At 37.8% G+C, this 16660-nt stretch overlaps 1 protein-coding gene across 5 annotated transcripts in view; it reads right to left on the reverse strand.

Moving 5' to 3' along the window:
• Positions 1–2249: 2249 nt before the first annotated feature.
• Positions 2250–16660, reverse strand: part of UNC5D (unc-5 netrin receptor D) — a 241832-nt gene continuing 227421 nt past the window's right edge. For 3 of the 5 annotated variants that reach the window (XM_064368647.1, XM_021675859.2, XM_064368646.1), the window contains one exon: positions 5783–8444. In XM_064368647.1, coding sequence (XP_064224717.1) covers positions 8240–8444 — 205 coding nt within the window. In that variant the 3' untranslated portion in view covers positions 5783–8239. Of the gene's footprint in view, positions 8445–16660 lie in introns of all 5 variants that reach the window. The other 2 variants (XM_064368648.1, XM_064368645.1) reach the window with 1 other exon arrangement.

A 16660-nucleotide genomic window follows, 5' to 3' on the forward strand; every position in this document is an offset into this window, starting at 1 on the left:
AACCTTTATATTAGAAAATAAGTTGCATTTCACTTAATTCAGGGTCAGCAAGGCGTTTTTTGTTTTTTGTTTTTTTTTCTTAAAGTATAAGAAACATGCTAACATTGAGAACATTATTGGTCTTGCTGTAACCTCACTATGTCTACATAACTAACGCTCCAGAATGTCTCTGTTCAGAAGAACAACTAGTCAGAAACCAGTTGTAGATGTGTTTATGGTTGAAACAGTTCTTGAACACTTACTTTATGTTCCGTGAACTAGATATGATTATCCTCTGTTAGAGACAGTCTCTTGGCCAAGGTCACAAATCCAAAGTGGGACAGACTCAGGCTTCTCATCCAGCCTTGTCTGCTCTCAAACTCATTCTGCTAACTACTATGCATATCACCTCTAAAATAAGATGAAAGTGAACCCTCACTGACTATTTACTAAGGACCATGGAATGTGTCATTGGCTTTACATGAACTTTTTCATTTAATCTTTGGACTTAGGGGAAAAATACAATTCTGTTCTTATCCCTATATCATAAAAGTAGCAGAAATATTAAGTATCTTGTCTGACATCAAGTGCAAAATGATAGAGTCAGGACTTGAACCCAGACTCTGCTATCATGCAGAAAATGCTAAATAAATATTTTTTGAGTGAATGAGTAAACCCCTGTCAGAATAAAATCAAATTCTAACAAATGTTCACTATATAAAACAAGCATAAATTCATGCAAACTAAGTTAATCCATTCAAAATTCGTTCCTAACTCAATAAAGCAGCTTTTAAATGAAGATTCAATTTTTTTGAATAGTTTATTACAGGTTCAAGCCAATCTGCTATGTTTTCATCCAGATGAACTAGTTATATCCAGATTTTTATGCTAGTCACATCATTCTTCTAGTTAAAATCTATTTTGAGGAACCCAAATTGGATTTATTTGCTCTAACTATTCAAATAAGTCTGAAATTTTGGGTCTGGTTTTGCATAACTATAACTGATTTACCTCGTTTAAGTTAATTTAAACTGATTTTCATTTGGCCAGTAGATTAAATATATTTTAAGTAGCATTAAAGCTCTGTCTAACTTAAAGTGGTCAGAAAGGACTGTTAGAACCATGCATAGCGTCTTTGTAGGTATTCTTATCTGTCCCTAGTAGTCCCATAAGAAAAAGAATTGTATCATCAACAGGGCTTAGGAAGTGTGATGTAGACTCCCCTCCTTCAGATCTATCATATACATAAAGGTTTTCTTTTTGAGATGGAGTTTCACTCTATTATCCAGGCTGCAGTGCAGTGGCATGATCTTGCCTCACTGCAACCTCTGCCTCCTGGGTCAGGCGATTCTCCTGTTTCAGCCTCCCAAGTAGCTGGGATTACAGGCATGTGCCACCATGCCCAGCTAACTGTTACATTATTTTTAGTAGAAACAAGGCTTCACTGTGTTGGCCAGGTTTGTCTTGAACTCCTGACCTTGAGTTATCTGCCCACCTTGGGCTCTCAAAGTGATGGGATTATAGGCATGGGCCACCGTGCCTGGCTGTCATATACATAAAGGTTTTCAAAAATCTAGTGTTGAGAATATATTATTTTACTTCATAGCTTTTTAAACTTAATTTGAAAAAAATGTTATCTTTCTTTGGAAATGGTATTTTTAAAAAATCTGGTTTAAACCAACTTTTGACCTTTTTAAAAAATTACAATAAATAGACAAGAAGCCATCTTTGGGTGGATCATTCTGGTTCAACTGGCTCTGACCTGTTCTCTAGGTAGTTATGAGTAAATTTGGGGAAGCTCACAGGATTTTAAAACCACTTAGAACAGGTTTAATCAGCCACATGTATTTGGAATGTACAACACTATACCTATTAATATTTTCCCACAGAAGGGCAGAAAATGTTCTATACAGTTTGGAAAATTAATCCAAGCATTTTTGAGGAATAAAGTGATTCGTATTCCAGTATTCCAGTTATGGAATGGCTATGATGACCTTGGATTGTATAAAACTATATCCCAAGGAAGAGTGTGTGTGTGTGTGTGTGTGTGTGTGTACTGGAGTGAGGATGTTAGAAGACAGTCTTCTTGCTTCCAGTAGCCTCACAACACTGCCTAACTCTTGAGACTTGAGCAAGAAATTTGGTTCCATATGTTAACAGAAACTTGAAAACTGTCCTTTCAGAGAGCATTTCAACTCCTGCTAGGACACGGCAGGCAGGCGGTATACAAATCTCATCCTCATCGAGATTTCAAAGTGCCACTCATGTAGTATCCTAAAATGTCAATAAAAGACTCTTTATTCATAAATAACTGATATGCAGTAATTTACGCCTGTACATTTATCTTGAAAAGTCTGTAACCATCCAGTTTTTTTTTTTTTTTTTTTTGCAAACTCTACATAAAACATCCAAACCGTCCATTTTGTTCAATACAATATAACACAGCTGTTTGGCATTACCAAATATATATGTATATATATTTATAGATATGTACATGTGCTGAAAAAGAAGCCAGTGCAGCCTTTTCTAAGAAGTCCATCCAAGTATTTACTGTACAACATTCAGAATTTACATTGATAATACAAGGCACAAAAAGTGTGGTACGAAGCCAAGGCCATGCTTCATTCAACCTCTCTCCTCTGGCTTGCTCACTCCTTCAGCTTCATGTCAAATTAAGTGTTCAGCCCTGCTTTACGTTTTACTTTAATTTTTGGCTCTGAACACATCAAATAAAAGTTGAGAGTGATATGGGTTTGAGATATGAATCACTTGAAAGAACACCCCCACGCACCTTCCCAAAATAAACAGAACAAAATGAATCTGTTTTAAAATTTATCCATGCAGAAATGGAGGTACGAAAGTACTCATATGTTTTTGAGTCTGGGTCAGAAGAATGAGCCAGTTTTCCTCTAAATGCTGAGGTTGGCAACGTTTCTAGGTTGAGACTTCCTGGAGTGCATGTACCAATCAGACATGGTTATGAAGAATGGGCAATTCTGAGTCTTTATTCCAATTTGGAAAAGGAGAACATTGTTTTTCCAACCAGAAAGTTCCCAGATTCTGAGTGCTTTCCCACCTTTGTATAGAAAAGTTTTGAATGGGAGTGACCTATATGATCTAGGATAAGCCTTGGGAGGGTGTTTCTGATTGAAAGTTTTCAGTTGCCCTCTGCTGAGGCTCATGTTCCTGACACCTGGCACAGGGTGTCTCTCTCTCAGCATCATCGGAACTAGCTAATGGAGGGATATTGGAAATTTAGGTCTATTTCTGATTGTAACGTCTGTGTTTCAGTAATGGGGTCATAAAGCATGATACTCTGCTGATAAATTCCCCTCAAATATCACCTCTCCTTTCTACAGTTCACCAGAACCATAGTTAAATCTCCACCTACAGATATTAAAATTTAAGAGAATTATATGATTTGGCCAATTTGGGGATTTGAGTGTAAACAGTGCTTGAAATTAGTGAAATACTTTTTAGGGTTACCAAAGCTAGAGGTAAAAGGGCATTTCCATTGTAATCATGCCTTTTGTGAAAGTATTTTGTCACACATTCCCCTTCAAGCAAAGAACTATCTTACCAAATTTAGTAATACGGTCTATAATTCAAAGCTATAACTTTTTTGAAAAATAAGATGGGGCCCTGCTGAACTTATCATTAGTATGGGGAAGGGAATTTTTATGCTTGGGTGTAATCATGAAGCTTACTGCCTTTTTTGTCTTTGGGTCAGATGGAGGGCGGGTGCTAGGACATGAAGTTTAAATGTTACTGCCTTAGGTCCACCTCATGAGGACGTTCCAAATCCATGATCTTCACAGCAAAAGGAAAAAGCAATGAGTAGCTGCTTCAAAAACCACAATTATTCTATGCGAGTTAAATTTCCTACTTCAGATCACGGTACTACACACTAGTGACTAACGGCCAGGTCTGATTTCCATCCCCTGTTATTTTTTGAAGAATTATAGTGTACAAGTTGCCATTTTGGATGTTACAAATGACCCTGGAGTGGGGATGCGAGGAGTTCATGGTAGACGCTGGCTCTCCTAGAATTGCTTTTGCAAAAACACCACATGCTGTCAATACAGCCAAACAGCTTTGTAACGGCAGCTTTCGGAATAGTTTGGAACGTAAAAACACAAAATATGCAACACGTCTAAGATTAGTAACATTTTCACTTTTGTGACATTGGACAAAATACATTTTTGCTTGTAGTTCAGGAAAATTCTATGCAGACAAAACAGTGGAAAGTACGGAAACGGTGGCCATTCAGCTTTTTGCTAAAGCATTGATTTTCAAATACAGCGCTATGGCAAGTAACAGCAAAGGTGAATGCAATTGTGTCATCCTCTGTAGGCCAACATTTTGCTCTCCCATTTGCTGTGGCCATCACCTCTAGTCCAGTCAATGAGGGTTACTGAGGATTCAAACTCTGCAGTGTTTCATGAGGAAACAATGACAATGGGCCACACACAGTAGGCCAGAGTGGAAGATTTCTCAGCTCCTTCACGATTCCTGTGACCTCTACAGAGCTGGAACAAAGACCTCTGTGAGAACTTTGCCTTCAACACATCTGATAGCTATATCACTCAACACATTTACAGAGGGCAGAAGGACTAAGAAATTGAAGAGAAAATGGCTAAAAGAAAAAAACAAAAGCATATCAAGAGATTTTTATAACATTCTGAAATTCACAAGTATGTTTGCCAGAAGTTTGGCAAATAGAAAACGCTATCTAAAACCAATGATCCTATTTCAATCATTTATATCTGCTTATCAATCCTAATGCTGAGAATGTTTGTCAAGGAAAAGAGTTACAATAAATCCAGAACTTTTAATCCAAAGAGAACCTAGTTTTAGTGATTTGACTTAATATCCCCTCCCAAAGACAATTGAAAGAAAAATATAGAGACCTCGGCAGAAGACACCACCTGCAGTTGGAGATAAAAATAAGAAGAAAAGTTCTCTTTAAAGAGAACTGTGTCAATTCTTTTTCATCTCTTACAAAAAGGCCAATAAAATTTTTGTGGAAGTACATCTGAGTTTTATGAGACTTCTTGCACTGGTAAATGAAGTTTGCATTTAAATCCATAGAGCAAGCTTCCTTTGGCTTAAAGGATTTTAATGTAAACCAGTAAGACTGTACAAGCAATGTTGTAAAAACTGTAAATTAACTTTATGATGCTACAGTCTGGTGAAGCTGTGAAGTGCACCATTTTGGTAGCATAATTTAAAGCTATATTTAAAGTATGACTATTAGACTTAAATGCCTTTGAGGATTGAAAGATTTGACATTGAGTGGGATATTTTTTGCAAAAAATTTAAGTAACTTACCTAGTACTCAAGGCCAATTTTAATTTTGCTTCATTTTGCGATAGGACAATAAAATTTCCAAATTAAGTACTTGGACAGATAAGTAAATCTCTTTGAAGAGCGGCATTTGTGTGGTAGTGAACAAATATTACAATAGGACTAAATTTAGGTCACAGTGAATAACTGTAAGTTCAAGTGTAAGCTAACTTTTTATCTGATCTGCAATTCCACCTCCTCCCCACATCTTGGTCTGTAAATCTCACAAACATAGGTTCTCTTTGAAATTCCATTATAAAAGTGCTGTGCAATCCTGACATGCAGTGACTACAGAATTTCATACATTTCTATAGAAATCCTACATAAGATCCTAGCAAAAAAAAGTAAAAGAGAAACGTAAAGAAGAAACAAAATAGGCTGAAGGATGAATTTGATTGAACCTTAAGGCTGAAGTCTGAGGTGAATCATGTTAACTTCCTCCTTGGTTACCTGTTACTTTATATGATATGATGTTCAAGTGTGTTTATAAAACCCAGGCCAAAGGAAAAAAAATCCGTGGAAGGGAACTCCAGATTCAGGATTGACAACAATCTCATCTCATCTTAAAATAATTTAGACAGATTTGAGGGAAAATCATTTAGAATTTTCATCTGTTTAAAAATATTTAAAACGTATCAAACATCTAAAGACCTGTGTGGATTCACAGAATATATGAAACAATTATAACGTCAATTAGAAGGGAAGAAGGAGAATGCTTAGGATGGTAAAAAACAAAAGTCCTCCGAAATGGATTCTAACATAACCTCTATAATGTGCTATCTACAAGTTTTTACTCAGCAATTAATGCATATTTCTTCTGCATACCACCCCATGCCAACCAGCTTTAGCTTATTGTGACTGGTTGACCATCTACTTCTCTCTCTTTCTCTTTCAGAAATTATATCAGTGATGTCAGATGATTTACATTTTCATTGTTTCTCTATTGTTTCCTTGAAGAAACAAGTAAGTTAAGCAAAGTAGCAGAATGATGTTTTTCTGATCTTGACATGGTATTGTGAAAATATGCTTGACAGTTCTAAGATGATTTCTTTGTTCTACATCATAAGCCTTTGGTTCCTGAGAAAAGCATGATGCTTTTGAATTACATGTAGCAAAGCCTTCTATCTAATACAGGGGACCACATATACCACACATTAGTTAGAGAAAATGGCCACCACATTCAAGAGTTCTTCCATGCCCTATCCATGGTATCATAAATTCAACCCATCTTTAGGCCTTTTTCACTTGCGTGGAGATTTGCAAAATTATTATTTTTTTTACAAGGGATCTACAAAAACATTGTTGAAAAATATGGATCATATCCCAACTGCCAAGTACTCCCTACCTCCCCTATTCCCTGACCACTTTTTATTCTAATGTAACCAACCTCAAAGTAGCTGACTAGCTGTCTTGGGGTTCATCTGGGTAGGTCCTTGACTTTGGTTGACCTGATTGTGGAAGGCAAATTACAATATCCACCAGAAGAAGAAGAGCAAATCTGTTCATCTTTAGTCTACCGGACATCTTGTCAAAAATGATTTAATAGGATAAAAAGACGAAGTAAAGTGATAAGATGAGGATCATGAATTATCTGTGAATTTCAATTCTCCACAATATCAGTGCCTCCTAATGTAAAAAAAAAAAAAAGTCATAGCGCAATAGACTATTCAGCCTCCCTGAATATGCTTTCTATAGGGAAAAGCATATTCTATAGAGAAAGCATATTCAGAGGACTGAACAGTCACAGCGTGAAGGCTACCTAAACAATGCATGTGGTTTCAGGGGCACTGTGGTAGAGGCATTCCTCAAGTATATTTACTCAAATATTGTTTTGAGCAAAGACTGTCTGCTAATTTCCCAAGAGGCAAAATGAGGATCACATATAGTCTTACTGAGAGATTATGTGATGACATAGTACCAACACATTATACAATGTCAAGAATCTGGATTGAAAAATACAGTAAAACCCATTTTCTTGTAATAACAACGTTAGAGAACTAGATCAATGCATGCCTCCTATAATTATAGCTGATTTGAGGCCTATGACATCTGCAGTTCATGTGTTTTTGAACCTGCTTTAATCTCTCCTGTCTCCATATCCATGTAATAAGCTGTGTTCTAATAGCACTCAGCAATTTGAGTGGCTTAGATGGGAATAGAGGTGGTCCCACTTTGTTGGGTTAGAAAAAACGACTGTCCCTATTGACAAGTTTAGTGATGCTCCTTGATACCTCTCTACTGCAAGGGCTAAGGCAGAGGAAGAAAGAATAAGGGTACTTTTGTCTCAGGAAGAAATAAGAAGGTGGAGTACTCTAGTTTGTGGTCTGTCTTACCTCTCCATTGTGTCTCCATTAAATGGCTAGAAGAGAAGGGAGCTGGTGCTGGTATGATGTGCTCAGATTCTAAATTCTAAATGCCCTCCTTGACGTTGAAGTCATACTTATGGGTTGGCAGCCTGTTTTACTTCTAAAAGACAATTTTACAATGATTTCTGATATCACAGATGCGAGTTGGTAGAAAACTCTGACAGTCTACTACCAGAATCAGCTGACCCTTTGGGGCACATCATTAAAAACCTGTTTTAAAACTGCCTTCCCAGCATTATTGTAGCTCATCTTTTTCCACAACTACTTCTGCCCTCACTTTTATCCTTGCCACTCCAAATCTGAGGAATTAACCCAAATGTGGATTCCAAGGAGACAGTAGAGCCCTCTTACATGTACGAGAGCTTGTACTTTTTCCTGTTAACATGTTTTACCTATATAAAAAATTTAGTTTCTTCACCCAGGGAATCTGATTGTAAATGAAGGCTGAATTTCCCCAATGCCACTGGGCAGAAAGCGGCCTCTTTCTTTCCCATTTAAAGCAAGTGTCCCCAAGCTGGCCATCACTCTATTTCATGGGAAGAAGTGGACTAGAGTCCGTTTTGCCTGCTGTAGTTGAAGTCGGCTTCATCAAGCTGGGATTCCGAAATGTTTGAGAGTTTCGTGTGTGTCCTCCCAATCTCTTCAAGGGCACAGGCCAGGGAGTCAAGGTCACCATCGTGCTGATGACGAGCTTCCCACAGGTTCAAAATGACAGCAGATGGGCTACTTTGTGTAGCGAAATAAGATAAATTCCTAGATGGAGAGAGTTAAACAAAAAGAAAAACAAAACAAAATATGAAAATAAAGGAACAAACACCAATAAGAGAATTTAAAATATATGTTAATAGATATTACAGTAGGGTAAAAAGCTATATACTAAGGCAGGTCTGGGCAGTCTAGTTTGTATCCTAGCACTCAACTGAAACTGTACTGTGAAATATTAACAATAACCTTATCATCTCCCAAGATTTGTTTTGTCTTTAGAGACAGGGTCTTGCTCTGTCACCCAGGCTGGAGTGCAATGGCATGATCATAGCTCACTGCAGCCTTGGCCTCCTGGGCTTAAGTTATCCTCCTGCCTCAACCTCCCAAAATGTTGGGATTACAGGCATGCAAAACTATGTTTGCCCACAAGTCTTTTGAGTCCTCACCTTCCTTGAACTCTTTGTGTTTGTGTGTGTTTTCCTCTTGACCATCCCCTTGACATACTCTATTTCATTAGTTTACGTCATACTTTCACTCATTCCTATTTTTCTCAAAATATCTGACCTGTCTCTACTTAGGCAAACATAAAGCCTTTCCAGGTTTTATCTTTGATTTCTTGTCGTTCTTTCCTTCCTCAGTGGGCTTATATACTAAGTGGAGTAGTTATCAAAACAAGTAGATAGTATTCTAAATGTGTACCTCCAATTTTTAAGTTAATGTGAGCTAATAATGTATCTCTAAATGACCTTGGGGATGTTCCAATTACAGATTCCTCTACCCTCACAAATGCAGTGCATCAGAAACTGATATCTCCATGCCTCCTAACTGGTCTTCTTTCTACCTAGAACAAGTATCCCAGTATTTATAACTGTCTTTTTAATCTCTCACACTAGAGCATCTGTTTTCAATTCTTCCTTTTATATTTTTTCTTTTTAACACACTCATCAGCTTCTTTGTTGCTCTCCATGTTTCCTACTTATACCTGATTTATGCTCTATCACTTTGTGGTCTAAATCACACAAAATCTTTAGAGTTTTTCCAGGCTCGGATATACCCTGCTCTATTTCCTCAATCATGAAATACCTACTCTAGCTGTTTTCAATGACTTCCTTGGTCTGGACTTGATCTACCTATTACACTTATCTATTATATATTATGGATATATGTATTATATATATTATGGATATATATATATATATTTCTTCCACACAGTCTTCTTTTGCTCTTTGAGCCACTGACCCTGACTTAGGTAACACTTTGCTTCTTGTTTTCATTTATTCTGTTCACTAGGAAGGTCCACTTTCTCTCTTTATCCTGTTTATCAAGATCATACGCCCCACAAATTGACAAGTTGAATTATGCTCCTCGATACCTCTCTACTGCAAGGGGTAAAGAAGAGGAGGAAGGAACAAGGGTAGATTTGTCTCAGGAAAAAATGACTCAATTTTTTGTGTGCGTCCCAGTGGTTCAAAATCCCAATGGTTTTTGGCTGTGTCCAATGGTTCAATTCTCATTTACTCTCTTCTCTGAACTCTTTTTATGCTTGTACTTAACTTTCATGTGAATAAAAAGCTTATCTATTGTGTGTGTGTGTGTGTGCATGAACTCTGCCTTCCCAATTTGACCACAAACATCTGAAGGGCAAGGATAATATCTATTAATTTTCTGAATCTGCTACCGCACTTTTGATAATACAATGACAGGTGTTTATTCAACATTCTTCAGCCAAGTAATTGATTCCTACAACACTTTTCAATAACATGGTATCTTCAGTAAAAGCACGGTAACCTTTAGGACAGTAACTTTGCTATGACAAAGACAAAGACAACACAAAAGATTAAAGGTCACTTTTTCATAGGGACTTTTACAGTAAGGATAGAAATGTCATCTCTGGTAAAATTCTGATGAGTTGAAAAGGTTTTCCGGAGCCAGCCAAATATTTCCTATCTTGAGGATGGTATTACTTTCTCTCACCACGCCCAGCTTATGGTCACAAATAGGATTGATGTAGACCAGACACTCAGACAAGATTTTAAGGACATGTTGCCTTTTACAGGAGCCACAGATGCATGCACACACACACACAAACTGTGAGTGAATAAAGTGCTGTTTTATTCAAAGGTCTTAAGATCCCGTTTACAGTCAGTTGGTTGCCAAATAGCACCACAAGTCCGTTCCACTAACAGACAGCTATAATTGTCAAATAGAGAACCCCAGCTTAAAAACATTCCTGGTAGTTTGTCTTTTATCTTTTCTTTCCTTCCTCCTTTCCTTCCTCCTTTTGTTTTTCTTTGATGGTTATTCATTTCTATACTAATAGAAATGGCAAAGCAAACCTCGCTTAAGTAGTTGAAGAGATCTTAGTTCCTCTTATTTAAGAAATTTGTTTTGGCTGAGTGTGGTGGCTCAAGCCTGTAATGTTAGCATTTGGGGAGATGCAGGTGGGAGAATCACTTGATGCCAGGAGTTCAAGACCAGCCTGGAAAACAAAGCAAGACCTCTCTCCACAAAAATAAAATAAATTAGCCAGGGTGTGGTGGTGAATACCTGTACTCCCAGCTACTCAGGAGACTCACTTAAGCCCAGGAGTTCTAAGCTGCAGTGAGCTATGATTGCACCACTGCATTCCAGGCTGGGCAGCAGAGTGAGACCCTGTCACACACAAAAAAAGAAAAACAAACCTTTGTTTTGAAAATTGATACTTCTTCCTTGTCATGTAGAGATGTTTATAAGGAAAGTTGCAATATCCTCCTACAAACACTGTCACCAAAAAACCAGGTAGAAATGCAAACTGAACGAACAGCTGGGAGAGAGGCAAACTGAGAGATGAGGCCTGAGTTGACTCCGGGTGGCCTGTGTGACAGTCTTCTTTTATGTTCATTATAAGAATGATGACCATGAAGATTCTTTTGTTTCTAGCACGGGTAAATGATCCTTTATGATCTCTATTGTTCTTTCAAAAACAACAACTACAACAAAAAAGCAGCAGTACTTTATCCTAATTTTATTAAGGATTTATATTTACATTTTGTATTTGCTATTGAACAACAATGAACTTTTGTCCTATGGGAATGACTAAAATCTTTGTGATCCTACTGACCTTAAACTCTATTCTATACCAGAGGTTGATACACTCTCTCTGTAAATGAACAGATAGTGAATGCTTTCGGTTTTGGGGGCCACATATGGTCTGTGTTGCTGCTAATCTACTCTGCCTTGGTATTGCAAAAACAGCCAGAAACAATACGTTAAGTGAATGACTGTGGCTGTGTCCCAGTAAAACTTTATGTGGCACACTAATATTTGATTGTCACACAGTTTTCACATGTGGCGCACAATATTACTCTTTTGATTTTTTTCTGGCCATTTAAAAATGCGAAAACCATCCTTAGCTCATGGGCTTTATACAAGCAGGTAGTGGGCCAGATGTGGCCTGCAGGCTGCCATGCTGACCTCACTCCTCCACTGTCTTATAACCCAAAGTAGATTTCCATAGCTGGTAGTGATTTGAAAGAAGATCAGGCTGAACTTCCTGCATTTGAAAATAATCAACTAGATGGCCAAAGTTGCTGAATTTCCAGCTCTATGTCCTGCTTCAGGCACTCTGAGAACTTTATCCTATGTAAATGTTTGGAGATATTTGACATTTCAAGACATGACAGGAACACCAGGGCATTAAAAACTCAATGACAGAACCTTTAGAGAGGCATAAAAAGTAGGTTTTGAGGCTTCTGATGAATCATTGTCTCAATACAATATTAAAAATGTCCGTGAGTACACCTGCCTTGAGGAAGAGAAGGGCGGGAGAATGACTCCTGCCAGTCACATGGTTCTGAAAAGTCCTGCAAATGTCCTGATTTGTGGAATAAGCTCCCAGGGCTAAAGGAAGCTAAATGATCAAAAGAGGCAGAAATATAACTTGCTTGGCACAGCTCTCTGAACATATTGTAGCAAGTGAAATGTGCTCCCAAAGCAAGTTTTAGATTTATTCTTTGAATTTGCACAAGCACATTCAGCACAACATAAACAAATCTCGAATTCCACTTAATTTTAATACATACATAGAAGAATGTGTTGACTTTATTAAAAATAGTGGAATCAGTTTTTCAGTTAACACATCCTATTGTGAGAAAACATTTTAAATGGTCCATTTTCAAGGTATTATAAATCTAAGCACTACGAATGTAACAAGCCACACAGCTCATGTACCAGAAGGTCACAATAAGTGAACAGAATGTAGAGGAGGGGTCACCTATAAAAGGGAAGAAAGTTTCATTATTAGGAAGTCAAAACTTAAGCAGGGAAGGTGACAGGGTATAAACTTATGAGGTAAAAGTGAAACTTCCGTGATGCCAGGAAGATTGTTACCCCACAGTACTTGACCAGTGAGGAACTGGAAGAGAGACTTGGGTGCTAGGAGATAAATTACCTGTTGTAGCTGCCCTGAGTATGCCTGCCTACCAGACAGCTGATCTTGCAAGGCTGCTATTAAAAGTCTCACTTTCGCTGTTCTTCCTGCCTCTGAGTCTATTCTTTGAGTTTGGATGGGTGAGCATGTTTCTCACACTATTAAACTACATTTATTTGTTAACAATAGAATAATATACAGGCTGGGCATGGTGGCTCACGTCTATAATCCTGGCACTTTGGGAAGCCGAGGCAGGAGGATCACCTGAGGTCAGGAGTTCAAGACCAGCATGGCCAACATGGTGAAACCCCTTTCTGTACTAAAAATTCAAAAATTAGCTGGGCATGGTGGCAGGTGCCTGTAATCCCAGCTACTTGGGAGGAGGCTAAAGCACAAGAATTGCTTGAACCCAGGAGGTAAAAGTTGCAGTAACCCAACATCGTGCCTGGGCAACAGAGCGAGACTCCGTCTAAAAAAAAATAATATATAAAAAACTCTCTAAAATTGCAAAGCAATAGGCTATTTCACAAAGATAGCTGAATTATTTTGCTGCTTACATGTGTGCAAATGCATTATGATTTTATGAAAACTGGTATGTCATATATTCATCTCATCTCCTTGTGAAATTATTCGGATCCTAATCTATGTGACCCATTTCTCTTCATCATAACACTGGTGCATTTGGGCACTGGCAGGTAAATGCATATACCATTTAGGGAACATTGTTTATACAGTACAACAAAACTGAATTCACAGTAATAGTTGATTTTAAGCAATTTCCTGAGTGTGTTTGATTTTTTCTGAAATGGAACCAGAACATTAGCAAAAACAGTAATCCTGAATATTCAGATAGATGCCTGACAATTTTATTTTTTTATTTGACAAATTTTTAAGGATGTAAATGCTTACTGCCTCATCTTAGATGCTTCAGATTAACTTTTTTATGCATTGAACACCAGGGAACGTTCATCATACCCTTTTCAAATTCTGATCAATGGAAGTAACTCTGAAAACTAACATTTATTTTTTTGTAGTGTCATTAAGATCTTATATAACAAGCAGACCTAAACGATCTACTCTCTATTTTTTTTTTATTTGTTAATTATTTTATTTTTGAGACAGAGTCTTGCTCTGTCTCCCAGGCTGGAGTTCAGTGGCATGATCTCAGCTCACTGCAACCTCTACCTCCCAGGTTCCAACAATTCTTATGCCTCAGCCTCCCAAGTAGCTGAGATTACAGGCATGTGCTACGATGCCCAGCTAATTTTTGTATTTTTAGTAGACATGGGGTTTCACCATGTTGCACAGGCTGGTCTCAAACTCCTGGCCTCCAGTAATCAGCCTGCTTTCACCTCCCAAAGTGCTGAGATTATAGGTGTGAGCTGTTGTGCTTGGCCTAAACATTCTAATCTCTAAATTTTAGGAATTTACTTTAGCATCATTTTGTCTTTAATTCATTTCCTTAAGCCCTATGGACTCAATGACTTTATCTTTTCCTTTGGAACTCTGAGTAAGCACAGATAAACTGTAAAATACAGGGACAAGCTGATTAAAGCTTGGGCAAAGACAGCCCAATACATTCATCCATGTAAGTTCATTGAGTACTAATGGTTTATTAAATCTAATTTTGTTTTCTTGAGCTTACGTGCTTTCTACACATCTGAGTTCCAGGGGATTTGTTCTATTACCATGATTAATTTTGTCTTTCAGAGACTTCCCTATCTCCATCCCTTGGCCTCAATTAAAAGCCCATGCTTTATGTAGAAGCCAGGACAATACTAGAAACTTCAGAATCTTTACCTTACCAATTTCACCTGCTAGACATAGGCCAACTTATAATGGTGTATATGAGTTAAAAACCAAATTTGTATATAGAATCTTAATTTTCAAAATACATCTTTAAACTAATAACCTTGTTAAAATAAAAAACTTTAGATTTGAGGATTTTTGGAAATAGTTATTGAGCTTTCTGTTTTCTTTTTTGAATGTATAAAGGCAGGGTGGAGAATTGGGGAACCAGGATAGAATTCTGCCTTATAGGTCTTTATAAATTATTGCAACACAGGGCTAATTTTATGAAAAGGAAAAGTGGCTAGAGTTACCACCCTTTCTTTAGGAGTGTGAAAGCTTTCAGATCTTCCCAAATCCCTGAGTATTCAAATGCAAATATCTTAGGGACTAGTACATCTAAATCCTCCATCAGTTAACAAAGAGATTAGATAACAGGAATGGAGAGAAAGGCACAGGGCTCAGGCTCTATCTTAACTCTGGGGAGGTACACTGAAGAGCTACCAAGGGCACCTTGCACTTCCCGCTGGAGTCTGTCTGGCTCAGTTTTCTTAGTGTAACGGCCTCTCTTTTATTCAAAATTCCAGATAACAAAGCTTTTATTTCAGTTACTCAGAACCATGCTACCAGGAGGACAATCTACCTATTTGCAAGCTTGTAAGCTCTTCTCGTGACCGTGTGTGAGAGTGAATTTCATACTAAAATATACTAGGGGATCGCATCTGAGTTGCAGCCCCACGTCCTTAGCAGAGAAGACTCCTTAACCCATGTACATGCAATAATTTCCTTCAGAATTTGAGCTTTTGCCCAACACTTTCAAATAGAAGGGAGCACTTGTACCTGTGACATGAAGACAGCAAGTTTAACGGTTTATAGTCTAGAAATTGTTGCTACTTACATCTGACTCTATTTTTTTTTTTTTTTTTTTTTGCAAGATAGGGTCTCACTCTATCACCCAGGCTGGAGTGCAGTGGTGTGATCATAGCTCACTGCAGCTTCGACCTCTCAGGCTCAAGTGATCCTCTCAAGTAGCAAGGACCACAGGTGAGCATCACCATGCCTGGGTAATTTTTTAAAAGGTTATTTTTGGTAGAGACGGGGGTCTGACAATGTTACCAGGGCTTGCCTTGAGTTCCCTGAGATCAAGTGATTCTCCCATCTTGGCCTCTCAAAGTACCAGGACTATAGGTGTCAGTCACCACGCCTGGCCACTGTTTTCAATTTAGCTACTAAAAAGCTTATTTTTAAAAGATCTTCTTTTTGAGTAGTTTGTCAGCACAAAAAGTAAAAACAAAGTTAAGCTGCCTATAATAAATTGGAAAACATCGTTACAAAAACAGTGTATAATCAAATTGTATAGCACCAAATAGGGAATTGAAACATAGTCGTAATGGAAAAATATTAATATCTCTGCTATCATTTTAACTGTCTAATTTACTGAAAGCCTCTTATGTGACCAAAACCAACCCTCCATATGCTTCTTTAAATGAAAATAGAAGAGAAAAGCCATTTATCCTCAAAAGCAGTAATTGAACACACCATAAGCATTTGACCCATTCATCAAGCTTTCATCCCCAAACTTCAACTTCACTGGGTAGTCAACAAACAGCAAAGCAGCCTGCAGTAGAAAGTGAGTCAGTGCAGCATTTTTAAAGACTAAGCAAGAGGTGAGCACTAGAAAATTCCTGCTGCCCCCAGTATCTTCCAGTGAGAGGAAGCTGGCATTGAAAACCTGAAAGGGAAGGACATGGGCACCTGAAAACATGCTGAGTTCCAGTCTGCCTTGTTCTAAAAGTGGTACATTAATCATTTCAGGCCAATTAATTTGGCAATAAAATTTCCCTCATCATTATCCTTTTACCTATTTCATTATCTGTTTCTTGAAAAAAAAAAAAATAGCAAGAATTCTTTCTTCTTTGGAAATGTATGAGAGCCCTGGATCCTTGAGGTCTGTTGCCAAGTGAGAACAAAGTCAGCTGCAGTCCGTTTTCAGTTCTCCAGTTTCATTCCTGACAGGATAAGCTTATGACAGTTTCTCAGTTTGGAAAATGAAAAGATGATAAAACCT

This window comes from Aotus nancymaae, unplaced genomic scaffold (assembly GCF_030222135.1).
Source record: "Aotus nancymaae isolate 86718 unplaced genomic scaffold, 86718_ANA_hifiasm-v0.15.2.pri h1tg000079l, whole genome shotgun sequence".
NCBI classification, from domain to species: Eukaryota; Metazoa; Chordata; class Mammalia; order Primates; family Aotidae; genus Aotus; species Aotus nancymaae.